The sequence below is a fragment of the Xiphias gladius genome, chromosome 11, assembly GCF_016859285.1.
Source record: "Xiphias gladius isolate SHS-SW01 ecotype Sanya breed wild chromosome 11, ASM1685928v1, whole genome shotgun sequence".
NCBI lineage: Eukaryota > Metazoa > Chordata > Actinopteri > Istiophoriformes > Xiphiidae > Xiphias > Xiphias gladius.
The window spans coordinates 14,542,241-14,568,908 of record NC_053410.1 but is presented as its reverse complement, the minus strand read 5'-3'; the positions used below and the strand labels follow the sequence as shown (position 1 = coordinate 14,568,908).

At 43.5% G+C, this 26,668-nt stretch overlaps 1 protein-coding gene across 3 annotated transcripts in view; it reads left to right on the top strand.

The window, feature by feature from the left end:
• Positions 1 to 23,245, top strand: part of slit1a (slit homolog 1a (Drosophila)) — an 88,174-nt gene extending 64,929 nt beyond the window's left edge. For 2 of the 3 annotated variants that reach the window (XM_040138807.1, XM_040138805.1), the window contains 27 exons: positions 192 to 263; positions 365 to 436; positions 690 to 833; positions 2,171 to 2,334; positions 3,356 to 3,379; positions 6,237 to 6,381; positions 6,623 to 6,697; positions 6,801 to 6,944; positions 7,059 to 7,202; positions 7,287 to 7,453; positions 8,188 to 8,320; positions 10,033 to 10,101; positions 10,184 to 10,255; positions 10,380 to 10,451; positions 14,434 to 14,505; positions 15,745 to 15,908; positions 15,998 to 16,122; positions 16,250 to 16,347; positions 16,451 to 16,590; positions 17,015 to 17,108; positions 17,245 to 17,382; positions 17,498 to 17,726; positions 17,840 to 17,970; positions 18,070 to 18,263; positions 19,229 to 19,517; positions 20,380 to 20,591; positions 20,701 to 23,245. In XM_040138807.1, coding sequence (XP_039994741.1) covers positions 192 to 263; positions 365 to 436; positions 690 to 833; positions 2,171 to 2,334; positions 3,356 to 3,379; positions 6,237 to 6,381; positions 6,623 to 6,697; positions 6,801 to 6,944; positions 7,059 to 7,202; positions 7,287 to 7,453; positions 8,188 to 8,320; positions 10,033 to 10,101; positions 10,184 to 10,255; positions 10,380 to 10,451; positions 14,434 to 14,505; positions 15,745 to 15,908; positions 15,998 to 16,122; positions 16,250 to 16,347; positions 16,451 to 16,590; positions 17,015 to 17,108; positions 17,245 to 17,382; positions 17,498 to 17,726; positions 17,840 to 17,970; positions 18,070 to 18,263; positions 19,229 to 19,517; positions 20,380 to 20,591; positions 20,701 to 20,939 — 3,622 coding nt within the window. In that variant the 3' untranslated portion in view covers positions 20,940 to 23,245. The remainder of the gene's footprint in view (positions 1 to 191; positions 264 to 364; positions 437 to 689; positions 834 to 2,170; positions 2,335 to 3,355; positions 3,380 to 6,236; positions 6,382 to 6,622; positions 6,698 to 6,800; positions 6,945 to 7,058; positions 7,203 to 7,286; positions 7,454 to 8,187; positions 8,321 to 10,032; positions 10,102 to 10,183; positions 10,256 to 10,379; positions 10,452 to 14,433; positions 14,506 to 15,744; positions 15,909 to 15,997; positions 16,123 to 16,249; positions 16,348 to 16,450; positions 16,591 to 17,014; positions 17,109 to 17,244; positions 17,383 to 17,497; positions 17,727 to 17,839; positions 17,971 to 18,069; positions 18,264 to 19,228; positions 19,518 to 20,379; positions 20,592 to 20,700) is intronic. The other variant, XM_040138806.1, reaches the window with a different exon arrangement.
• The last annotated feature ends 3,423 nt before the right edge of the window (positions 23,246 to 26,668 follow it).

Below are 26,668 nucleotides of genomic sequence, written 5' to 3'. Positions count from 1 at the left end.
CCAGCTCACACTACATTTGCTCCCTCCTCACTCGCCAGTAACAAGAAGGGGCCTTACATCCTCCCCGCCTTCCTACAAGGGTGACACCCAGGTGACACTGGGGTCAGACCTCCCACAGGAAAAAGGACTTTGACGTTTTCCAAAAATCTCCATTTCCTTAACTAATTCTCTGGCCTTCTTCTTCAACATAGAGACCTGAGCAACAACCAGATCTCAGAGATAGCTCCTGATGCCTTCCAGGGCCTGCGCTCCCTCAACTCCCTGTAAGTGGCCCCGAGCCGAGTTTGTGCATGTGTATGTGCATAAATATCAGCTCAGTTGTCATTTCCCGTGTCTAAAGCAAGTCTGTATTGTGATTTCCCAGCGTTCTGTATGGAAATAAGATCACCGACCTGCCCAAGGGGGTGTTTGATGGCCTCTATGCCCTGCAACTCCTGTAAGTGGAACACTCACACACAAAGAGACTCTGCTGATACACTGCAAACAGAAACTGAAGACCAGGCACCCTTTACTCCCACTCAGTGAAGGAGTCATAACCTTCAAATAAACTTTGGACCTGTGTTTCTAGACGGAATGCATAATGCATGAATGCATAAAGAAACTCTGACAAGCTGCTTCCCGCCCTCTTTATCCTTCTTCCCTCCTCCTTCCACCGTTCCTTTTTTTCCTTTTCTCCCCCCTTCTCTCAGGTTGCTGAATGCCAATAAGATTCACTGTGTTCGTGCGAACGCCTTCCAGGACCTGCAGAATCTCTCACTGCTATCACTCTACGACAACAAGATCCAAACCCTCGCCAAGGGCACCTTCACTTCACTACGAGCAATACAGACCCTGTGAGTCAAACACACACACACACACACACATGCTGCTGTACACGCTCTGACACATACTGAGCCGTAACCATAAAACATGAGCCAAACACAGGCGTTGTTTACTCGCAGGTCTGCGTAATAACACAGGAATGGAGTCATGAGGTAGAGAGGAGAGTAAATCTATCATCTTCACAAACACACGGACACACACAGCCTCTGCGGCCAGATCGAGATCAAAAACAGCACCCACTCTTTCCACCACTGTTACTCAGACAGCACCGACTCTGTCTAAATGAATTCCTCCTTTTTTCTGTTCCAATAAACAAGGCAAGCCACACACTGCTGTCAATACAGACCCCACACTGTGGCCTCCACCATGTCTGAAACACACTGCATGATGAGCATTTTCAACATTGTCATCCATATATGCAAACACATGACATACAAAATACACCTGTTGAAGATGATGGATAGTGGTTGGCTCACATCCACTTAAGTATAGAGGGCAATGGGTTTAAGGGTCTGAGTCTAAAAGAGGCTTCTTATTTTGCCTGCATTCTGAAGGTAAAAATACATCTTGAGCCCTCCCCCAGTCTCTGGTCACCCAAATTGACTACATAATTGGGATGGCAGCACACACTCCTTAAACTGAAGTAGGCCTGGGGGGTATGGTTAAATTTAATGTCTACATGCATTCAGTTGAAGTTACAAAGTTTTAGAGATCTTGGTTCAACTTTATGGTTATTCTGGATGCTGTATTGTATTGAAGTTTGTTGCATTATACTCAGAAGTATTTCTAGTATTTTGTCAACCCCATTTATAGACCATATATAACCTTCTAACCTCTCTATATAACAAAAAATAACTCACCAGGAGCACAACTACAACCTCTAAAATAACCATGAAGTTAATTGAGTGAATCAAAATACATCAAATGTCTGCAAAATCACATATGAAGTAATCAAACTGATATTCTGAGCAAATTACTGTGTTTTACTGTTATGAATTATATTGGACCAAACTCTTAATATGAGGAAAACAAGAGTTTAAGTGGCTAAATTTGTCTCTCTTTTTTTGTGGAATAATGCTAAATAATGCTTATTCACTTTCTTACACCTACAAGACATTTTCTTATGTTTCTATAGTTCCAGGTGAGAGTCTGTAGTAAGTCTGTGGCGCTGATGTCTAAATATAAACATATTACTTGTAATTTTTCATTCTTGACCTTTCTCCCATCAGTTTTCATGTGTGTTCCTTTCCCCCAATCATTCTGTCTTCCCTTTCTTCTTCTCTCCACCTCTCTCACCTTTTCCCTTTTTTTCCCCATCCACCTCTCCCCCTGCCTCTCTCTTCTCCAGTCACCTGGCCCAGAACCCATTCATTTGTGACTGTAATCTGAAGTGGCTGGCAGACTATCTGCGCTCCAACCCCATCGAGACCAGCGGCGCCCGCTGCGCCAGCCCTCGCAGACTCGCAAACAAACGTATTGGACAGATCAAGAGCAAGAAATTCCGCTGCTCCGGTAGGCCGGTGGTTCAGTGTCAATGTCTCCGAATGTAACCCTCTTCTTTCTACTTCAGGCTCTCAATCTCTCAGACAGGCTTGGTTGTTTTTATTCTATTTGCCTCTCACTGCTCTTGTCTTACCTTTCTCTCTATCTCTCCGCTGGGATTGGCTTTTATCTCTGCAGTGATCCCTCTAATCCATACCACATTTAATGAGTGATCATTCCAGGAAAAGGTTTTATTCGGCCTATCATTTACTGTGCTGGTGCTCCTCAATCAATATCTCCCCAGACAAACTTGGGGCCAAGGAGAGAGGGGTTGTTCGCTGTTGCACCATTTCCCCTTCCATATTACCACGTCGTGAGTCTGGTTTCACATTCAGACCGCAGTGAGCTGAGATCACTAGTCGAGGCTGGTATAAGGGCTAGAATGTCTGTACGTGCCCACCATTCCTCTGCCCTCTGCCAATCAGCTCCCCTCCCTCACAGCCTCCATCTCCCCTCGCCCTCTCATCGTTCTCTGCCTTCCAGGCTCAGGTTTCCTTCACGCCCCCTCATCCCCTCAGTCCTCACTCACCATCCCCACTCTCCTACACCCTCTGCCCACTATTGTGTTTATGCACTGTGCTACGCTGTCTGGCACCCTACACTGCTGAGGTTTCACACTTCTTTATAGCCTCATTTGTTTGGCTAGACTGGGAAGAAGGGAGTCCATGTGTTTTTCTCTTTCTTTTTCCCTTTTTTGTCGTTTTCCTTCTTTCTTTTTTCTTTCTTTCTCACTGTCTCCCTCTTTTCCGCATGTCACTCTTCCTTAGCAACAGCCAAATATTTACGCCCTTTTAACATCATTACTAGTTTCTCTACATTGCCATATACAGAGATAGTCCTTTGCTTCTCTGTTTAACTGTCATATACGTTAAGTCATGTGTCGTCATATATAAGCTATATATATGACTGCTCTGAAGCATAGCAACACCACAGCTATGCAGACCAGACTGGTCTCACTGACATCCGTCCCTCTTTCTTTTCTCCATCACAGCCAAAGAGCAGTACTTCATCCCAGGTGAGTGGCTTGTAAATGTTCACACCTATCATTGCCTCGCTCTCTTCTTTAATCATGTACAGGAATCATTTTTTCCATTACTTATTCTTCATTTAAATACATTTCTCCCGTAGGTTAAAGGATCATTTCAGTTTATTACCACTTGGGTCATATTTTTGCAGTTTTCCCTTCATTCCTTTTGGCAGTTGTAATCTACCAAGTTAACTGCAGAGAGCCGGGCACATGGCGACCTTGCTAAAAATAAGTCAGATGGGGCGAGAAACACAAGCATTTAGATGATCAAAAAAGTTTTTAAACAGACCCACAGTTTAGCCAAACATATGTGGAAGAGAAAACAAACAAGAATGTGAAAATTATTGAGCAAACTGCTTCTTGTTTACATCTGTCACAGATTACAAACTGACTTCCTAGTTTAACTTTGACCTACCATACTTGCCACGGTTTCGCGCAAACAGTTTTCCTGAACAATGAGGGACTTAAGACCTAAGTTGTAATAAAATGGAATTATCTTTTAATGCAGATGGTAGGATGAACTTCAGAGGAAATGGTCTGCACAGAACAAACACTGGGCATTTAAGGGTAAAATTAGCTGAAAGTTAGGTACTGGTGGTAGTGGCACCTTAGGTATTTATGCTAATTGGGCCCATGAGTGACTGTGCCTATGTGTGCATTTTAATGCGATATACGTGTGAGAGCTTCTGTTTTTCCTCAGCTCTGTTTTCCTTAAAGTCTCAGCAGATAGAGTCAAAAGGACATGGCTCTTTGCTTTGGCATGAGCACAGACAGTCACTCACCAAGAGGGGCAGAAACGGAGGGAGGGATAGAAGGACAGAGGGGAAGGAAAGTGTGTCCTTTCTATCAGTAAAAGCTAAAGAAAATAAAGCCCACCAGAGGACCCAGATTCCTATCAGCGGATGTTTCCGGACCTCTTAACAAGAGCACTTCCAAGAAAATAACTAGGAGGAGCAGTGATGTGTGTCGAACTCTGTCTGTCTGTGTGCGTGTGTGTGTTTGCGGTGCAGACCATTGTGTTACTCGTTGGTCTATGCCTGTGCGTTTGTGGACGTGCGTGTGTGTGAATTAATGTGTCTTTGTGTGCTAAGCTGAGATAAAGCTCTACACTGGCTTAGAGAACAAATGGGAGTACTATGTAAGCAGAGGAAAGATCAAAGCCAAACGTGATTAATGAGAGTTTCACCCTCCCTGAATGATAACAATAAAAGCCTCCACAATACACACGTACATACGCTGAACACACACAATCACTGACGGCACGGGAATTCCATAATACACTGATAATGAGAAACCAAGCTGCGGGGAATTATGAGAGCCTCTACAACTCCGATGCAATGAGTCATTTTGCGCCTCAGAGAGAGAAAAACCTCATCCCTCTCCTCTGTGTTTTCTCCAGTTTCGTTCAAATCTGCTGACACTCAAAGTGCCACAACCACGCACTTGTGACAATGACGATGACTCAGGCTCATGCAGCTCCCCCAGCTCCTCCACGTCCTTAAGATCAAAGTGCTGTGCTGTACTTTCGTTGCTTCCTCTCTAGCAGGAAATGCCTTGTCCTGTTGTCTGGCAGTAGCGAGGGACGATTCCTTAATGACCTGCATTACTGTGTCTCTCTGCGTGCTCCGCTGAGCCACTCTGAGAAGTGGTACAGTTTCAGAGAAAGTCTTTGCACAGGCAGCCAGAGGAAGTCTTTCCATAAATGCAATTCAAGCTTTCACTGTCCAACCATATTCTAATAAAGTTAAGAATGAGGGTTTGGGGTTAGGTTATGGTTTCAAATGCCGTTCTGTTTATTTGGACAGATTACTGATACTCAACCGCAGGATTTTGTCCTGGTTGTTTGAGGTTTTCCTGCTCATGATTGTGGTCTGGGTGCCACACGGTGTCCCGCTGACGTCATCTCCAAACTTCAGGCAGAGAGGTGCACCGATGTGAGCATGCAGGGCTATTCCCCTCAAAATGGAACACGTCCACACACATAAGCTCTACACGCACATACACACACATGTATACACAGACACCGAGACACAATACACACTCGCACACACACACACACACACACACTGTTCTAAGTGGCTTCCGGTGCTGTTCCATTATTGAGCAGCCATGATGTAACTGGCAGCACGCTTTTTGGCACGTAACGTCTATTCATAGGCAGAGGAGGTGCAGGAAAACGTCCCACATTCTCCCTTGCTGCCTCATTCTTGTTCTTCCTCTGTCAGGACAGACGTCTCTCTGCAAGTCCGCCACTCACCTTTCATTTCTCTTTCATCTGTCTTCTTTACCTCCGTTCTCCCTTTTCTTTCCCGCATGCAATTATCTTCCTTGTGCCCTCCTTTTTCTGTGTCCTCTCTCTCCTCCCCTTTGACACCACCTGTCTACACATCCTGCACATCATTTCAACCACCTCTCTCCCACCATCCTCTCTCTCTCTCGGGTGCTCTGCTTCACTGAAGCCGGCTGTCAAAATCCTCTTTGGCATCCCTATCTCAATCTCCCCTGCCACTGTTCTTTTCACCCCACTGCTCCCACTCTATCACCTCTCTAAAATAACTCACCCTCTCCTCCCACACTACCATCCCCTCACCCTCACCCATTTATCTCTCTCCTATGAACGGTAGGAGAGCTGCAGGATGTTATTTAGGGCGCTTAAGGTTAAAGATTAGTTAGGGAAGCTGCTTCTCAGGTCACAGCAGGACAAACTACTGACATACAGCTGTGGTGGGAGCAGATGCGTGACTAAGAGCATCATGGGAAAGTGAGACGCATAAGTTGTATAGGGACAAGGCTGATGTCATTTCCTGTTATAAGAATATATGTGTTGGCATTTTCTCTTGCTCAGGTACAGAGGACACCCGTCTGAATAATGCCTGTAACAGTGACCCAGTGTGTCCTCCCAAGTGCCGCTGTGAGTCGAACGTAGTGGACTGCTCCAACCTGAAGCTCACCAAGATCCCTGAGCACATCCCTGCATCCACCACTGAACTGTAAGGAATCGGGGGGGGGGGGAGTCTTTTGTGCATTGCTAACAGGAAGAGATAAAGGGAGAGATGGTGTAGACAGAGACAGCATGAAAACAACTGAGAAAGAGGATTGAGATGAATTTGAAAGAAATAGAAAGTGTGGACCAAGCAAATCCAAAAACTCCCTGCATATTTGAAGAGAACTATACATTTGAATAGATTTATTTGTATGTATGATTAAACCTTTTCAACTTTTTCACTCTAGCCGCCTCAACAACAATGAGATCACAACTCTGGAGGCAACAGGAGTTTTTAAGAACCTTTCCCAGCTGAAGAAAATGTAAATTAAACTTTTTTTAAAAAAACTTTTTAACTGGGTTTTTCAACAGTCATTCTCTAAATAGTTTACATTTATTTCTCTGGCCTGCTTTTATTTCCCACAGTAACCTAAGCAACAACAAGATCACAGATATTGAGGATGGGGCATTTGAAGGTGCATCGTCTGTCAATGAGCTTCATCTCACAGCCAATCAGATCGACTCGGTACGGAGCGGGATGTTCCGTGGCCTTGAGGGACTGCGTATGCTGTGAGTGATGCACGGACACATACAATCAAACACTCAGGCATGCTGATGTTTTCGAAAATGCAAGGTAATATTTCAGAGTTTCAGGCTGAGGTGTTTCACTTCTTACCTCTTTAGGATGCTGAGGAACAACAAGATCAGTTGTGTCCACAACGACAGTTTCACAGGGCTGCACAATGTCCGTCTGCTGTCTCTGTATGACAACCAGCTGACCACCATCACTCCTGGAGCCTTCAACACTCTGCAGACCCTCTCCACCCTGTGAGCCCCTGGAATACACACATGCTTGCCTCTAATTGTGCATTTCAAATTTCAGTGATCTCACAATCTGTCACCTTCTCCCAGTAACCTCTTGGCCAACTCCTTCAACTGTGACTGCCGACTGGCATGGCTCGGTGATTGGCTGAGGAGTAGGAAGATTGTGACAGGTAACCCTCGCTGCCAGCGTCCGGCCTTCCTGAAGGAGATCCCTCTGCAGGATGTGGCTCTGCCTGACTTCCGCTGTGAGGAGGGTAGGTGGTTCCATGACACACAACTGCCTATCATGATTTGAGTCCTTATTTAGACTGTGTCTGAAGTTTTGTTGCAGCTTCTCCACTTTAAATGAAGTAATCTGTCTCTTTGAAAGGAGATAAGCATCTTCAATATAGTAGATGACTTCCCTTATTTAAGAAACTAACCTGTCTGGTTCTGACTGATGAAGATTTTCACATTGCACCCTGCTCCACGATTGGTTACAAGAGCTGCTTGAAGTGTCCAAGATCATCTTAAATAATGACTGCTATTGTGCGACTCTTTTGTTTACTGAATCAATTGCTACTCAGCAGTTCCTAAGCTTCTGGTCGATGCTGGGCTGAGTGGAGCTATTGAGCTGTTTGCCTTATTGACCAGTCAGCCTATTTGCACCTGAATGAATGTTAGACTTGTCTTCAGGACTCGGGCAGCTTCCATTCTTTGCTTTTGCTGGTCGATATTACATTAGTGAGGGTCCTCTCTCTCTGTCCTATTTTACTTTTCACATTTTTCATTTCCTCTTTTTTCATTGTCCCAAAGCCTCATCATCAGCTTGAAGGATTGTGCTCTTAGTGCACTTGTCTTTCCTTTAGGTTTGTTCTATCTTTCCAGGTATATTTATATATGCTCTTCTTTTGGCTGTCCTCCAAGGCTTTCCTACCCTCCTGGTCATTCCTCTGTCCTCCTCATCTCTGGTATCTTGACTCCCCTCTTTCTCCTCCTTTTTTCCCAGGCCAAGAAGAGTCAAGCTGTGTGCCAAGACCCCAGTGTCCCAGTGAATGTACTTGCATAGAGACTGTGGTGCGCTGCAGTAACAAGCACCTCCACACACTGCCCAAAGGCATCCCCAGAAACGTGACTGAACTGTGAGTTCCTTGGCTTTAATTATGTTAATTGCATTCATATCTTATCAGTTTGAGTTCCCGGTAATATTGTCCCTTTGTCTGGCTTTGATGGAGGTAGGTCTAGAAGGGAAACCAGGGAAACCACAAGAGACAATATAAAGGTAGAGCGGAGCTTAAGAGGTATGAAAGAGATAAGAGTTAGTGAAAACACTGGAGGCAAAGAAAACAGATCTCATCATTTGGAGAAGAGGAAAGGAGTCAATAAACCCTGCAGTTATTCTCTCAGACATTCTTCTTCTCTGTTCCCTGCAGCCCTCATGGTTAGCACTGATGTCACTCTCACACTCAGAGCCAAGGATCAGAATTTGTGTGTGTGTGTGTGTGTGTGTGTGTGTGTGCGTGCGTGCGTGCGTGCGTGCGTGCGTGTGTGTGTGTGTGTGTACATATTTGTTTTAGGGCCAAAAGCCTGTCCACAGGAGTATAGGGGAGCAAGAGGACATTTTAATGAGCAGTTTTCAATGGAAAGGGGAGGGAATGGAATAGGTCTGGAACTTTCCAATACTGCTTCAAATGGTTCAGACTAACTCAGACACACATACACGCACACAGATGCACACACACGCTGTGGAAGCCTTAAGGCCTGTCATTGTCCCAGCAGGTGTGACCAGGTGTGCCCCTCTGTTCTGGGCTTTCATCTTGTCATCTGGAGAGTTGGCTACTCCATCATTATCCAAAGTGTCCTCTACACCATCATTACCTATCATTACCTCTGAACCCAAAGGCCCTCCCAGCTAACCAGCAATCCCCCCTGCCCTTCCCACCCTGTGTGCAGTCAACAACAATAGCAGGAGAAAGCCCCTGTAGCTCTGCTCTGGGGAGCAGGCCCTAAATCAGTCATTTATCAAGGTGACAGCCCTCTGGTAGCACTTTGTGTTTGCAATCAGCAGGGTGGTTGCAACCCTACAGGCATGATGTCATGGTGTTAACACACGCACGCATGAGTGCAGCCACAACTGTTCCTATCTCAGTCACTTCAAAAAGTGGGGTTCTGGGGCACATTTGCTGAAAAACAGGAAATAAACAAAAATGTCACTGAATGCAGTAAGATTGCCATCTTTGCCCAGTTATTCAGTCCCAGTATAAAGTGATATAGAAACCAGTACGTGTCTGTAATAGAAATTTCTTCTAGGCTTGAGAACAATATTGTGTCAAAAAATAAAATAATTATTAAAAGACAAAACATTCTGCTGTTTGATGTAACATGAGATTAAACTGGCTGCAACCACATGGGAAAAAGTGTTCTGTATGAACAATGTGATGTCCTGCAATGACTGCCTCCAGGTCTTCACCTAACCAGTTCACAAAGTAAAACTAATCTGCTGACAAAAAGCAGAATAAAATTTCCGAATGTTTAATTAAATCAACTTTTTTACACCAGCTAAAGCCTAATTAATATAAAATATCATAACCTCAGTTGCTATAATTCATTACTTCCTTAATGTATGGACACCACAGTGGCTGGATTTAATACTGGAAGGTAAATTCATTAAAAATGTTGCTGACAAAAATCTCATCATAAGATCCACTCTGTAGCTGTTCATAGCGTTCTTACGGTTAATTAGTACTGGAAAAAATATTGTGTTTGAAGACTGTCTCTGGATACACATTGTATCTTGATCTGAATGGATCATTTCATGTTTACTAACCCATTGCTGTTTGTGTCTTTTGTTCAGGTATCTGGATGGAAACCAGTTCAGTGTTGTGCCGAAGGAACTGTCAGCCTTCAAATACCTACAGCTGGTGTAAGTTTTTACCTGTCTGCTTCCTCTGTCTCACTGTGCATATCAGCATGGTGAACTTTTGCCTTTTTAATTTTCCTTTCAGAGACCTGAGCAACAACAGGATCAACTCTCTGACCAACTCGTCCTTCGCCAACATGAGCCAGCTCACCACTCTGTAAGTCATGACCAGCCTTGGCCCCTCAGACCAAAGAGCTAGTGTTTTTTGTTCTTGTGCTGACAGTAGGATGGAAACAGCTGAATTTTGTATACATACATATGTCATTATTTTTACATTGCAGAATCCTGAGCTACAACTCCCTGCGTTGTATCCCCAAAATGGCCTTCAGTGGACTGCACTCGCTCCGATTGCTGTGAGTTTATTTTTATATTTTAAATGCATGCATATATATATATGTATGTGTGTGTGTGTGTGTGTGTGTGTGTGTGTGTGTGTGTGTGTGTGTGTGTGTGTGTGTGTGTGTGTGTGTGTGTGTGTGTGTGTGTGTGTGTGTGTGTGTGTGTGTGTGTGTGTGTTTGTGTGTTCATCTAAGTATGTCAGTCTAGGGTCAAGTCTTAAAATCCTATTTTTAATACATAATGTATCTTACCAGTGTTGTGAGAGACTTTTTTCTTTTTTCTCATGCAAATGAAATGTTTGAAATGTTTTGTTTTCTTTGTCACATAAAAAAAATGGCAACTTCATCGGGAATGCTTGAAGTTATTTTGAAAAAGGAGTTCTAAAACAAGATAGGACTCACTTTGAGACTAAATGAGTTATTAAGGAGGATATTTTTGCAGCTTGCACTGACTACAGAGACAGTGCAGCAGATGATGATAATCTTTGATTGACTCCAGAGGACTGAAACACAGTCTAAAAAGTTATGCAGCTTATCAATTCACTTTCTTTCTCTCTCTCTCTCTCTCTCCCTCTCACACACACACACACACACGCACAAAACCTCCGACCTATTTTCTGTGTTTAAATGGCAGCCATGGGGGCAGCAGCAGTGTTGTTTAGCTCCTACTGTAACTCCTGCCCACACTTCGTCTTCAGACATCTGCACAGTCTGCCTCTTCACCTCTAAACATCCCTAGCTCATCACTGCCTCTCCATCAGGGCCAAACAAGCGCCCCCACAACCCACTGTACAAAATCACTCTGACACTGATTGCTAGAGAAAGTTTGCCCCGCTAACCATAATGGTTTTGACTCTGCCTCCAGGTTTTTATGAAGTTATGAAGTTTTGATTGTGCACTCTCAGTGACCATGGGCTCCCCGTGGATGAATTGGTCTGCTAAATAACTGAGATGTAGAATGTAAATGCGTTTGACGGATAGATGATGAAATAGAACCAATCTTTGGACCTGCATCCAAAGATACAGCAGCTGGATGCCTCACATTTTAACTCAAATGTACAGTTTAGTTCTGCAAGGGAGAAACACAGACCAGATCCAGCAGCACTCCTTATGATATTATGTATGCATCTGTGTGTGTGTGTGTATGTGTATGTGTGCGTGCATTGGTGCCTGTATTCATATCTTACATGTTTGTCATCTACTGGCTTGGTGCCGCTTAGTATGTGTGTGGGAGTAGACTTAGCAGCCTTACATGTGTGCTCATAGCAGGCACACTTTTTACTGCTGACAACAAAGCTTCAACAAAGCCTCTTTTTACGGTGGGATTCGACTAAAGCCCCCGATCATTACGAGACACAAAGCGTAAGAGCCCTTTTAGCGTGGAATGAGAGTGAAGCTCGGTCATCATTAGCTGATGCCGCCTCGCTAGCCCGGGCGCACTGCTTTGATCTCTAATGAAGCCTGGTCCGTTATTTCTGCTCTCACTCACCAACGCCACCTTTACTTCTAAAATACTCCCTGTGCAAGTGTGCTAGACGCCATGTGAGGCCCTCCCCCAACACCACGCATATATATATGCACAGACTGTCTGGACTACCTTATTGTCTCAATCAGACAGGAGCCCAAATGAAGCAGAAAACTTTGATGTCTTTACTGCTGGTGTGATCAATCATAACTCTCCCATTAAATGTCAATTGGTGCCATGGTTTTTTTTTTTTTTTTATTAAGCTAGGCTGTGGGGGTGCAAAAAAAACTGAAGCGACAATGAGCTCCATTTAATAGTTTCAACTTTAAGACTCCACACTGGGTTCAAAGTTCAAAGTTGGGAGCTTCATAGAAACCACAGTGAGATGCCAAAGCTGGCTACGCGCGGGGAATACTCACGCACACTCACACACACTTAGGTGCCAAAGCCTTTATAACGCTGCACCTTTGGCTTTACAGAGCAGTAAAGAGGGGAAGAATCATTAACGCTCAGGGCTTCAAACAGGAGTCTGAGCCTGGCATGGATGTGGTGTGGTTTGGTGTAAGCGTACAAATGTGTGTATGTCTCTGTGTGTGTGTGTGTGTGTGTGTGTGTGTGTGTGTGTGTGTGTGTGTGTGTTTGTGTGTCTGATGGTTGTGGTTTGAGCTGTAGATTAATAAACTGCTAATTGGCCTGCTGGGTATTAGGTGTGAGGTGAGTGAGCTGAGACAGTGCTAGGGCGTGGCCTGCCAGGATTTGGGTGGGAAGCTGTGGGAAAAGAAAGTGATATGAAAGAGTGTGATAAAGAAAAAGAGCAGGAAAGAAAGCAAAGCCTGCGACACACAAAATCAAAACAGACATATTCCCAAACTGCTGTTGGACACAGTGCTGCGAGAAAATGACTTTGTCACATGATCCTCAAGCTAAAGCAAAAACATGCAGCTCAAAAGGCTCACAAAATGATAAAACATTATTAAGTAGTTCAAGTTGAACAGGTCTGTGTGAAAAGTGTGAACAAGTTCAGTTGGACAGCCTGTGCACGATGTGCAGAGCGTATTTTCAGTTATAAACCATCATTTTAGCCGTCCAGAAACATCAAATGCAATTCCATTCTGAGAACTGTACCAGGCCAGAGATAAGTTGACATGGGAAAGATGGAGTGATGTAATGATATACAGCTGTAGAAAAGGAAAGTAAAAAGTCAGAGAGACGGACAGAGAGACGGTTAGTAGGAGAATGGATCAGGTTTCTTCCTGGAGACTCCCTGGCTCCTTTCTCCCATGAGATCTCAGCCTGGCTGCCACACTGCTGCTGGCTCCATGCCCTCGGCATCCTAACTGTTTGACTACCACAACCCAGCTACTAACTCTGCACTAATATGCATTCAGGCCAATTAACTCGTTGCCTCAGACGGTTACATTGTATATTTTCTCTTTCGTACTTGAGCACGGCTCTGTATCCTTAACAGTGACCAGCTCTTCCACAGCTTAGCGGTAAATCACAGATAAAACAACGAAGGAAGTAGGGTTTCAAAGACTGTTTATACATCAGGTCTCTTCATCCGGGCACAGAGAGCAGATGTGTCGTGTATTGGTACTGCGGACTGAGCTGTGGTAACATTAACATGTGGTCAGCTGAGGGTTGGAGGTGGTAATGACCTGGTGGATTACAGCAGCCATCAGTCATCTAGCCATTAAGCCTTGGCTTGTCACCCTAGACAGTACGCAGAGAAGAGCAAGGAAAATAACAGCACACATTACATAAAATAGTGTATGTGCACACAGACATTAATATATATGCATTTATGTATATGTAAGCATGTAAATATATCTGTTCATCTGCACAACCACAAAATTACACTAATGTTTTTCACTGTGCAACTCTGTTACCCCCCTCCCTCTGTACCCTTGTTGGCCCTGCCAGCCAGACACACATAGAAACTTGACACCAGTCTTTTCCAGACTTACGGAGCCTCACATCTTTGCCAGCTGCACAAAGCTCGACCAGAAAAACAAACCACCTACCTCCCATTTAGAATGCCAACACAACACTGAAATATTCCTCAACATTTTCCCTGTTATTTTCTGGTTTTAGTTATCTGAAAACAAAGTGTAGCCTGTTGGACTGCAACTGTCATTTATTGTCACGATTGATTAATGTGCCAGTTATTTTTTGATTCATTGTTTAGTTTGTAGAACGTTGGAAATATGAAAAATGCTGATCAGTTTCAGAAGGTAACATTTTCAAATTGCTCATTTTGTCTGACCACCTGTTCAAAACCCAAAGATATTTGATACACCGTCATAGGAAAAGAGCAAATCCTCACACTAGAGGAACTGAAATAAGCCAATGTTTTGCCTTTTTTGCTTTAAATGTGAAAAAAATTAATGAATTTGTTATCAAAATAGTTGCCATGTAATTTTCTGTCAATTGACTAACCAATGAAGTTTTCTCCTATGATGAAATATGTTCATGGTTATAAATTTTCTCTTCTCTTTTTTTTTGTCATCTCCTTCCTCCGTCACTCCTAAGGTCTCTCCATGGCAACGAAGTCTCAGATCTTCCTGATGGCATCTTCAACGATGTGTCCTCACTCTCCCACTTGTAAGCAGTGACACACACACACACACACACACACACACACACACACACACACACACACACACACACACACACACACACACACACACACACACACAACTGTATGCCCCAGGAGCACATGTGATACTGTCTGCACTGAATTTGTGAAGTCTACACACAGGCGTACACACATACACTCTTTCAGGCACAGAGGGGGTCTGGTCAGACAGTCGGAGAGTGTGGCTCACAGTGGCCTGTCTGTTGTCCTCTTTGGTGGGCTCGGCATGAGCCAAGGCCTGCCTTAATCAGCCACAGTCCTGTGGTTAAAGCAACACACAGACCCCTCTACTGTCTCATCTCCCTGTGACATCTCCAAAACACACATGCAAGTTCACTAACACACATGCGCAGACACACATTCTCAATGGTCTGTGGACTTTAGTGTTTTTTTTGGTTTGTTTATTTATGTCTGTAATTTTGTGCGTGTTTGTCAGGTATATGATGTGTGGCCGTTGTGTGGTTGCACATGGACTTGTGGACATGTGTAAAACTACACAGAAGTATCTTTGCTGTGTGCCCTCTGCCATCCAACCTAGATGTCCGTATCATCCCTTGACAGTCACTAATCAATAGACTTATCAGTGTCAGAGTTGGAGAGGAAGAAGGGAGGATAGGGAGAACTAAACAAAGACATCTTGTGGAGAGCAGGACAGGAGTCAAGGCGGCATGGAAACAGGGTGAAGGAAAAGATTTGGGGGGGGGGCATTGATCAACAGTCACAGTCAAGTGGCTCTCATGTTAGCAGATGTCAGGTGTCAGCTATTGGCCCGGCCTGAAAGATGAGCCTGTGTTCCACCGTAATGGAACAGCATCGATTCAGGAGTGTTTGTGCATCCAGCCGGACGACAGAGCGGCATTGATTCACGACAACCATGACAGAAGTGGTTAAGAGAGCCTTCTGTTCACACCTTTGCCTTTAATTGAGAAGCCCTCCTCCAGATGATGTATGGCACAAAGTGGCATTGAGCATTAAACTTTAAATCTGTTTTATTCTCAGAGAAGCAGTGTTTTAGTTGTATAGTATACCAAGTTTAGTTTGCCAGGTTGTTTTACATAGGGGAGTAGAGACTCCTGCTGGTGAAAGGGTGTACTGCAGTGACATAACTAGAATTTGTTACTGAACTATATGGTGTAAGGTTGAAAAGAACACAGCAGTCCTACATCACCAAATCATTGATAAGTTTATTTTCTCTGCCTTATTAGGGCAATTGGTGCCAACCCCTTGTACTGTGACTGTCGCCTGCGCTGGTTATCTGACTGGGTGAAGACAGGCTACAAAGAGCCTGGCATCGCCCGCTGCGCTGGCCCGCAGGGCATGGAGGGCAAGCTGCTGCTCACCACACCTGCAAAGAAGTTCGAATGTACAGGTGAGTTACTGTGTTGGACACGGAAAGATAACGCAGATAGCACTAGTATCTACATACAACTGATTTTTATCGGTCTGGCATTTCCCTAGGAGTTGTGGACACTGCAGTGCTGGCCAAGTGTAACCCCTGTCTGTCCAGCCCGTGCCTGAACCAAGGCATCTGTCACAGCGACCTGGTGGAGATCTACAGGTGCAGCTGTCCTCCAGGATTCAAGGTTAGAGCTACACAATGCTACCGCCTATTTGTGAAAATCCACTGAAGCGTACCTCAGTGTACTGCAGGTCTTTAGGTTTGCATAATTTATAGCAAAAAACGAACATTATCCCTGTTCTCTGTCTCAGGGCAAGAACTGTGAGACAGCTCTGGACGCCTGTGTGAGTAGCCCATGTGCCAACGGAGGAACCTGCCAAGTGAATGAGAATAAGGAGGGAGAATACAGGTGAGGAACACAAGATTTGAAATGAGAGCGACAAAGAAATGAAATCTTATTTATCTCATAAGGAACTTGGCATGATAAAGTAATGAGCATGTGCTCTTCACAGCTGTACATGTCCACTGGGCTTTGAAGGCCCCACTTGCCAAACCAACACTGACGACTGCGAAGACAACGACTGTGAGAATGGAGCAACCTGCATCGATGGAGTCAACAACTACACTTGCTTTTGTCCCCCCTATTACACAGGTTAGTGCAACTCAACACAATTTAGGAGTTACGAAGACACAAATTATTCTGCTTCTTTACTTGGGAAGAAAAATATTTGCAGTGATTTTCTGTTTGTTTTTTGTCTTGCCTAATTCTAATTTGCTTTGAAATAAGCAAAGCCGTCTAGTTTACTCTCAATAAATGTCATGCAATCAACTTTTCCGACTTGTTTTGGTCTAGCTGACAAATTGAAGACAAGAAAACAGAGAGCAGTTACCTTAAGCTTTTTGTTTAAGGTTAATAATGTAATGCAAATAGCGCTTTACAAGATTACTTATCTTGAATTAAAAAAAATATATATATAATGCTGTAATAAAAAGTCCTGTATGACTTTCTTATTTTGCTGTTTTTGCAGGTTGGTTCTTGCTCTGTATTGTATAACGGTTAATACTTTTCTGTGTAGGTGAGATGTGCGAAGAAATGGAAGATGTGTGTGCCCCAGGACGGAGCCCCTGCCAACATCAGTCTACCTGCCTCATCACCTCCACTGGACCCAAGTAAGGATTTGCTGCCAGCACATCAGATAGAGTGAAAAATGATGACGCAATATATTGAAAAACACATTATATACAGACTTGGAGGTAGCTTTGTCTGTGTTCAGCTTGATTCCAGTATCGTGTTTATCTATTGCAGGTGTGTGTGCTCTCCTGGCTATGTTGGTGATGACTGCAGTGTAGACTATAATGACTGTGAGGAACATCGCTGTCAGAATGGAGCTCAGTGTGTGGATGAGCTAAATGGATACTCCTGCGTCTGTCCTGAAGGATTCAGGTGAGAAGATTGCAAATTTAACATGCACGGGCTTTATTTTGGCTACTCAGTCTGAACTGCTTTAATCGTCCTCCCAAAAAAAAAAAAAAAACCCTCGCTCACTTTCCTGTTATAGTGGTCAGTTGTGTGAGGTTACCCCATCTCCGCTGTCCCTGTGTGAGCTGGCCGACTGCCAAAACAACGCCCCATGTGTGGAACGAGGCGGACGGGCCCTCTGCCAGTGTCCTCCAGAGTTTGGTGGGCCACGCTGCGAGAAGCTGGTCAGTGTCAACTTCATTGACAGAGACTCCTACCTACTGCTGTCTGACCTCAAGAACTGGCCTCAAGCTAATATCACCTTACAGGTAATCACAGAGTGCGCTAATGTGTAAACATCCATATAATTTCTGTGTGTCGACACTGCCTCCCTGAAACCTGAATAATTCAAACTCCCAATAAAAACATTTTCTCTCTGCAGGTGTCGACAGCTGAGGATAATGGTATTTTGCTGTACAATGGAGACAATGATCATATTGCAGTGGAGCTCTACCAAGGTCATGTCAAGGTCAGCTATGACCCCGGCAGCCAGCCAGGACATGCCATCTACAGGTAAGGTGCCATGTACGCTTCGAAAAGGCTGTCACCGTTGGCAGATTCCAGACCATAGTAACTTATATCTTATGTCGTATCTCTGTTTCCATTTTCCAGTACTGAGACTATCAACGATGGCCAGTTCCACACAGTGGAGCTTGTGACCTTTGATCAGATGGTGAACCTCTCCATTGACGGGGGTCTCCCTACCACAATGGACAGCTTTGGGGCGGTGCGGCCCCTCAACGGGGAGGCTCCGCTATACGTGGGGGGTAGGGGCCCTCTCCAGAACACACCTCCCTCCTCTGCAGGCACTCTTATCTACTACACTACTGTCAATCACCACCCCTCCCCCTCGCTTTGTCACCACCGCAACCAACCCCTCCCCTTAATCATGCAACCCCTTCCTACCTCCACCCAAGCCCTATCCTGCGCCCACACCATACCCACCTTCAGTCATGACTGTGTTTGCTAGGGCCCACTTATTAGTACACCATACAAAAATAAGCATGGACCTCTCAATACACCATACGCACACAATTGTCATGAACAAATAACCTATTTCACCTTGACAGATAAAACATAACTCTCAAAAATGACACATCGTAACCTACAGTGAACATACAATACACTTTATAGTCCAGTAGATCTATTTTTGTCTGTGCAAAGTACGCCCTCTAGTGATTACCTTAAGAACTACCAGACACAGTCTCTATATCTGTTTTTATATTTGCATGGATTTGCATGAACAAAATGAAACTGTATTTATTTGTAATTTGTGATTTAGCCACTCTTGACAAAATTCACGAAACATGACCTTCAAAATTCTAAAATTTAGCTGGTAAATGACGAGAGAAAGCCTGTCTTACATTTGTTGCCCTGGAGCCCCAGTCTCAGGGTTGACATGCCAGTTTGCTCAGGAGTGGCTCAGAGTTTGTACAGTTTGTTTCAGTGCTGTGATGTGCTGTGTTGTGCTGCACAGTTCCTCATTTATATAACACTACACGATACATTTCCCCATACCTCGTCGCCTTTTGCTGTCCTCTCTTTCAAGGATGATGTGTCTTGGGTGCAAATGCAAAATATCAAAGTCAATTTTAAAAAAAAGTTGCATATATTAATTTGACAAACTGTATATGCACTGTTGGGACACATGTGTTTGAAAATGCCTTCCTCCATTACACTCATACCAGCCCTGTGTTAGTTGTCTGTTTGTGGTCCAGCATGCATGTCCTCACACATATAAACATCATCTCATTTCTCTCTCCTCATCCAGGCATGCCAGTGGATGTACACTCGGGCGCTTTCCGTCTCTGGCAGATCCAGAACGGTTCCAGTTTCCATGGCTGTATCCAGAACCTGTACATCAACAATGAGCTCCAGGACTTCACCAAGACCCAGATGAAGCCCGGCGTGGTGCCGGGCTGCGAGCCCTGCAAGAAGATATACTGTGTACATGGCATCTGCCAGCCTGATGGGGTCCAGGGACCGGTGTGCCACTGCCAGCCAGGCTGGAGCGGGCCGCATTGTGACCAGCCTGCTATCAACCCCTGCCAGGGCAGCAAGTATGTTAGCAAATGGGATAGAATTTATATTGCACCGCAAAGATCTTATTGCCCATTGTTTTCCCACATAATGGAAGAAGTACTCAAATCCTGTATTGAAGTTAAGTACCAAGACAACAACACTATATTAAAATGTTCTATTACAAGTAAAAGTCCCGCATTCTAAATCCTAATAAACCATTATACTATTAGATAGTTAATACTGATGCATCAATGTGTAAGTGGCATTTTACTGTTTTAGGTGGCTAAGGTGGATCTAGTTTTAACCACTTTATATACAGTTAGGTACCTTAGCCGAGTGGTTCATAACCTAGTGTTCAGGCCCCATCCAAAAGGCCACAAGATAAATCTGAGAGATCACGAGATGATTGATTGAGGTAAGAAAAAAAGAAAAAGCTAAGCCCTGCTAAACAACTTTTCCATTATCTTTGCATTATGGGAAAGACTCTTTGGTGGTAGGTAGCAACTCACTGACATCTGAAACGTGACATGGGGCCTTGACTACACACTGCTTTTCATTAAGGTTCACAGGGCAAAAGTTTGGCAACCATCTTTAACAATGTATTGTATTTTGAAAGCTTTTTTGAAAATAAAATCTTAATCTGAAAAGTCAATTGTAACTACATCTGTCTGATAAATGTAATGGTGATTTCCTTCAGAAATATGGTGGAATAGATTTTTAAAATGTTGTACACAGCTACCTCGAAATCGATCTCAAGTACGGTACTTGGGTAAATGTACTTGGTTATTTCCCACCAATGACAATTGGGAATCCTTTTCAATGCTGCAAATCCACGTTTCTGCTCTTGACTGATTTATTTTTTGAGCAGGAGATTTCATCTAGGTGATTGTCTCTTTCCAGGTGCGTTCATGGAAAGTGCATCCCACTGGACACTCAGTCTTACCGCTGCGAGTGTGTGGAGGGTTATCGCGGTGCCCTGTGTAACCAACAGGGGGAGTTGTTCAACCCCTGCCGTCGCATGTCCTGCAAACATGGTCGCTGCCAGATCTCAGATACAGGAGATGCCTACTGTCACTGTGAAAGTGGCTATACCGGGGACCTTTGTGACACAGGTTGGTTTGCTCTATGTCGTCCTGTAATTCTAAAAAAAAACAAAAAACGAAAAAAACAGGGTGATATGGAGCAATTACTAATGTCTGTGGGTGTTTCCCTTCTTTCCAGAATCCCAGTGCCGAGGGGAGCCTGTGCGAGACTTCTATCAGGTACAGCGAGGCTACGCCATCTGCCAGACAACACGCATCGTCTCTTGGGTAGAGTGTACTGGAGCTTGCGACACAGGGGCCTGCTGCGCCAGTCAGCGAATGAAGCGCCGGAAATATACCTTTGAGTGCAGCGATGGTACCTCGTTCAGCGAGGAAGTGGAAAAGACCATCAAGTGCGGCTGCGTGGGCTGCATGTAGCACCATTCACTCTCATTTCCTGCTGCTGCCACAGAGCAGAAGATAGAAAGGAAGGAAGAAAAGAAGGAAGGAAGAAAGAGAGAGGACTGGAGGAAAGCGAGGGAGGGAAAGAAAGAGAGATTATAAAGAATATATATAAAACCTCTATCTATATATTATGGACAACAATGTTTGTAAAATAGGACATTTCCTCCCCTTCCAAGGGTTTGTGACCTACAGTAACACAGAGAAACCAACATCATGAGCAACAATGTAGACGTGACAACAACAGCAACAACACCATTGTATCTGCAACATTGTTCCAAGGGGTCCAGAGATATCAAAGGTGTTGCATTCAGAGTAAGGCATCCCTCCAACCCAATTTACCCAGTGTGAATTCCCCATCCATCTGTGAGGCCTCTGACAGCCTAGCCACCATCTACAATCTTTACTTCGTGGAGGCAGTGAGGACAGTGGGGTCCAGCTGGGCTAAGAATGGCAGCGGAGAGGCAGAGAAAGACAAAAAGAGAGAACCAGGGGGATACGAAGAGAGCCGGACCGTTTGACTTGGCAAAGCTATCTTGAGTTGAGCTTGGCTGGGTTACCTGGACTGGGCTGGATGTGGTTTGGGTTGAGTTAAAGTTGTTGTTGGTTTGGTGTAGCAATTTCTCTGCCAGGATACAGTCATCCATCCACACATGCACATAGAAGCGAACAAAGAAAAGGTAGAGTTAGAGCGGCACATAATCCACTGTGGATGTTGTGGCTTCAAAAAGCCAGGTGGTCTGGTGTCACAGTTGTTTGCTGTGAGGTACCGTAACATAGAAACTCCATAAAAATAGAGACTGCACTGACTAGCAGCACTGAAAATGACAGTCATACACCTCTCTGAAGTATATGATCACTCATGCATGGCATACATACAATTACACACAGTCTTACCACTTGTAAAAGTGAGAGGTCTTGTGTGGTGCAACTATCTAGTCTGTTCATACAGCAAACCAATCTGGCGCTGGCAGTGCCCAGTGGTTATCAGTCACCCAGCATGCATTGCCTCAGGGTTAGGATGATTTGCATAATCCCACCCGTTTTGAGCAGGAGGCCATTTAGCCTTGCTCCTCTTGATGCTTGCAGTATTAAACTTGTGCAAACAGTTGCATGTGTGGAGAAGAGTTTGCCAACAAATATGTAGAGCTTCTTAATATCATTCTAAATGTTATTACAAAACAAAAGGTTGCAGAATCATCTTCTGAATTTTGTTTTGTGTAATTTCTCATATTGATTTGTTTTTATTTTTGTTATATTTTGTTATATTTTGTCTCATGATGCAACCTAACCCCTTTAGCTGCCCCCCATCCCTTCCCTACAACCCTTTATATAGAAATGCCTAACAGATTCTAATATATATATATTTGTATTTCATTTTGGTATAGTATTTTTCTATGTTAAAGAGTAAGTCTGTTTCTGGAAGCTTTGGGACCGGTGGAAAGGCATTTAGTTGGTTCCCTAGGTGTTTTTATTTGTTGATCTCGCTTGCTCCAACAAGGTAATTGATTACATTAATTGGCCAAAAATACAGCAGCAGGTTGGCCTTGTTGTATAGGAAGCAGTATTGGTCTAGAAATATGTTTAATATTGTATATGTTGTCTTCCATGTGAATATTACATCTAATTCATGAGAGTCTGTGCTTGTTTTTATTTATTTTATCTAAGGGCGTTTTCCTGTAGAAAGTGAAAGGCATAAATGTTGCAGACTGTCAAATATTTTCAAAAATTTCAAAAAGATGAAAAAAGGTAAAATAATGAATAAAAATAGCATAAAAATCTGTAAGGTATTTGTAACATCACTTAATGGCGAGTTACGACAGTGTTTGTCTCCTCTCTGGCTCAGACATTCCTCATTTGCTGCAGGAGCTGGATTAAGAGGTGTACCCCTCAAATTTACCTTGTAATTACCATAAAACAATTAAAGGCTTCTGATTGTTTTCATGTTCATTTTGTTAATGTGCTGGGTTGTATTTCTATCATTTTAATTTGAGAGATGTTTGCCCTAGAAAGAAGGTGTTTTTAGTTCAACAGAGTTAAAGTAGTCAAGCTCAACTGATCATAAGCTGCTGTCAAGCCAGAACAAATAGGATGAAGTTGCCTCTGTGGACAATGATCATGTGAAGGTATATCATCCTTGATCTGTTGGAATACGCAACTGCGTGAGGCAATACATGCCTACTACTGACAGATAATAAATGAGAAAGGTCTGGGCATTTCAATGTCTGTCCGTTCTGACTGGCTATCCACAAAAAAAAAAAAAAAAAAAAAAAAAAAAAGAATCGGTGCCAATTACAGTGAACACAGTCATACCTGAATGTATAAATGTGTATAGATAAATATGACCTATGCTTACTCATGAAGTGGTAACTTTTAGCTGTTATTTAGTTTCCAATGTAAGATATAGAAATCACATACTGTTGAATAAGTGACAGTCCATCAGGATGGCTTAAGGCATTGTTCTCCCTGCAGTTTGGGATTGTGTTTATCCATTTTGCTGATCTAAATGTTAAAAGTCTCTTTATAGTGTGAAAGGCTGCAGACTCAGATCTCATCTCGGTACAATGCCACATCACGGAGCTCCTATTCATATTGCTACCCATGTTAACTTTGTTTTACATGCTGTTGATGTGATCCCAGTGGTGTACAATAACATTAAAAGAAGATCTCATAAAGGATACTGATGAACAGTCACTTTAATTCTTAGGCTTTGTGCCTCATAAAGGCGCATATTTAGTCGAATGTGGCTTTCTTTTCATGTCTCCTTCTCCTTCCTCTGCACTGATCCGAACTGGACTGGTGCATTCAACTTTCTGGTAGACATCTTAGTGGTGCTTGTGCTATATTGAGATGTAATTCAGTTATCTGGTCACATGATCAGAAACACAGATTTTCCATCATATGAACTATATACATACTAAATATGTTATTGTAAACGACACAGTGTCTCTGTTGTAATGAACTGGTGCAAAAACTTAAGAAATATCCCTGGTTGGGTTCTGTCTGTTTGCTTTTTTTTTTTTTTTTTTGGTTACAGGATTGATGTTGGGATTGAACTGAAAAACTCCCAAATTATGCTGAATGTATGTAGTGCCACCGACAAAATGTTTACCAAACCTCCACTCTTTTCATTAATTAAACTTAAATGTGTGTGCTTTTAAGAACGTGGTGTGAACATGTTTTTTTCTTTTACTTTATGTCTTCTTTGTTATTTGACTTAAAAGCTTTAAACTTTGAAGTTAAACTATGATCAAAAGCTCTGGAATATCTACTAAATGGACCTTGCATGGGAATCTTTTCAGAGAGAGACAAGTTCCCTGCCAAATCTTTGCTAACTGATTTTTATCAAGAGACAAGGTGAGCTGAGTGCACCAGAGGAAGTGAACAAACCTGTTTTCTTGCTAATTCAGGGAGAACCACGGCTATTCTGTGACAAGGCAAACAGATGCGCATCACCCAGCCAAAACAAAACAGAGCCCATATCTGTCTTACTACATTGGGGCGTGAGTAACCACTTGTCAGGTGACACCTGTGGGTATATTTGGAGGAAGAACAAATATTCCCTGTGGCCAATTTTTACGGGTTTCTCGTGGCCTGCAAAAATGGGATGGACCAACCCTCCTGTGCCTCCATGTAATTATCCACTCCCACACATACTAGCCACAAAAGCGTGACTGCTCTTTATGTGTTTCAAGGAGGTTGATTTTACATCTCTCCACCTGAACCCACATGCCATCTACTGTATCGTTCCTACAGGACCCCAGTTTACCCCATCTGGGATGGATGTGTCCCAGAAAACTACTGCCTTGGAGGAAACAATGGTCCCTCCAGTAGTTCGGCTGGGGGACAGTCATATTTTCCCCTTTAGGATAAGTAGGAAAGGAAAATGCCTAATTAGATTTGACTTCAGTACTGGTGCTCAAAATGCCTACCAGTTAGTAATTAACAGCCCCCAAAGACATTGTCGCTGACAAATCATGTATGGCATCAAACAACATAAAGGATGGAAAAGTAAACCTGCAGCACACTATCCACTACGTTCATCAGGTAGACGCAAACTTTGTCTGCTGCCTCTTGCAGGTACAGTGGGTTTCAGAGCTCCTTGTCTGAAAAAAAGGGAACTGAGACTGTAAAGGTGCGGCTGTAAAAACCCAAACAATGTGCTGAAAGACCCTCACATGCTCCTTAGAGCTGAGGGGAACTGCAAAGTCAGGTGATGCTTTTTTGTGGGTTCATCGTTATGAGCAACCCCCTAATTAGTGCAGCTCTTAGGAAAAAAAAGGAAATATCTGCTACTCACACTAGCTCAGAGGTTTTCCAACTTTGCAAGAGAATTTAAGGGAGGCAGGGGGAGAGACCTGAGGGGAGAGTATTTGTATTTCTCGCAGTCATTATAACTCAGTCAAATGTGAAAACACAGACACAATACACGTCATTATATTCAATGTGACTTACACTTCCCGAGGATGTAATCTGACGTCCATCGCAAATTAATGTCCATAAATCCACTGAGAGGTCATAGAAAAATGCGCCTCTTTTCTTCAGTATCAAAGTTCTCCATTGATAGTTGTCTGTACACCCATGGGTGCATTTCAAACACGAACTGCTTATAGCTAAATCAGCATAGTTTTAATGGTGCCAATTTGGCAAACTGTAAACAAATACAGGCTAAAAGTACTTAGCTCAAGTTGTAGCCCACAACCAACTTTCTCTGAATCAAGAGAGGGAGCCCCAAAGGGTCACTGAACAGTCAGTGCTTTAAGTGGAAAACACCTCAGCTTTGCTCAATTTGTATTGTAACAGCTCAGTAGCTACAAATAACAAATGCATCTGTATCTGTCTTAGCAGGGCTCTGCCTGCTGATGTTGCCACCATGCACACCGGTGATATCTGTTTATCAGAAACGTCCCGTATCCGAGATGGTATTTGTTTTATTTCTGCTTCATCTTTCAGTTTCAGTTGGACAGAGAACTTGTGAATCACCAATTTCCTATTGTAATGGCGTCTTTGGTGACAAGTCGTTCTTTCACCTTCCGTTTTCTGCAGGGACTGAGATGACGGAGGCAAACTGTTTACCAATCTGTCCCACAGTGGGAGCTTCCTGTGGTGCTCAGGACTCTTGCCTGTGAACCGTATGGCAGGTCCTGTCATGTGAAATGGCCTCATTGGCTACATCAATGCATTTCATAAAGCTGGCAAACTTGCCATGAGGGCAAAGTCCACCTGGGGAACAGGTGCCTCAACTGCCCAGTTCTCATGAACGGCAGTAAATATTTGCATGGCAGGGTATTAAGGGGTCAGTATGCTGCAAATGAGAAGCTTATCAGATCATCATGTGTGGAGTTGAGACAGTTAGCAGGGTTTGAACTCCTCTTTTTGTGTGTACAAACAAGTGCACCACTATGTGTTGCAAAAGTGTATGCCCTTATTGTACAATTCATTGTGAAGGGACTATAAAAACATGCCAAAGACGGAGCTCTTGACAGAGTGGGATGCCAGAAGGCAGCTATGACAACTTGCTTTTCCCTCTGAACAGGTATTATCAGTTTTGCATTTAAATCTTGTTTGTTTCAAGCATACTGAGCCCTTCTTCGTTCACTTCTTTTGTACTTAAAAAGACCTTCTCGGATCCAACATGTAGTTCAACTTTGTCTGATTAAATAACATTAAAAAACTGGTATAAATGAGCCAAGAAAAAACAAACA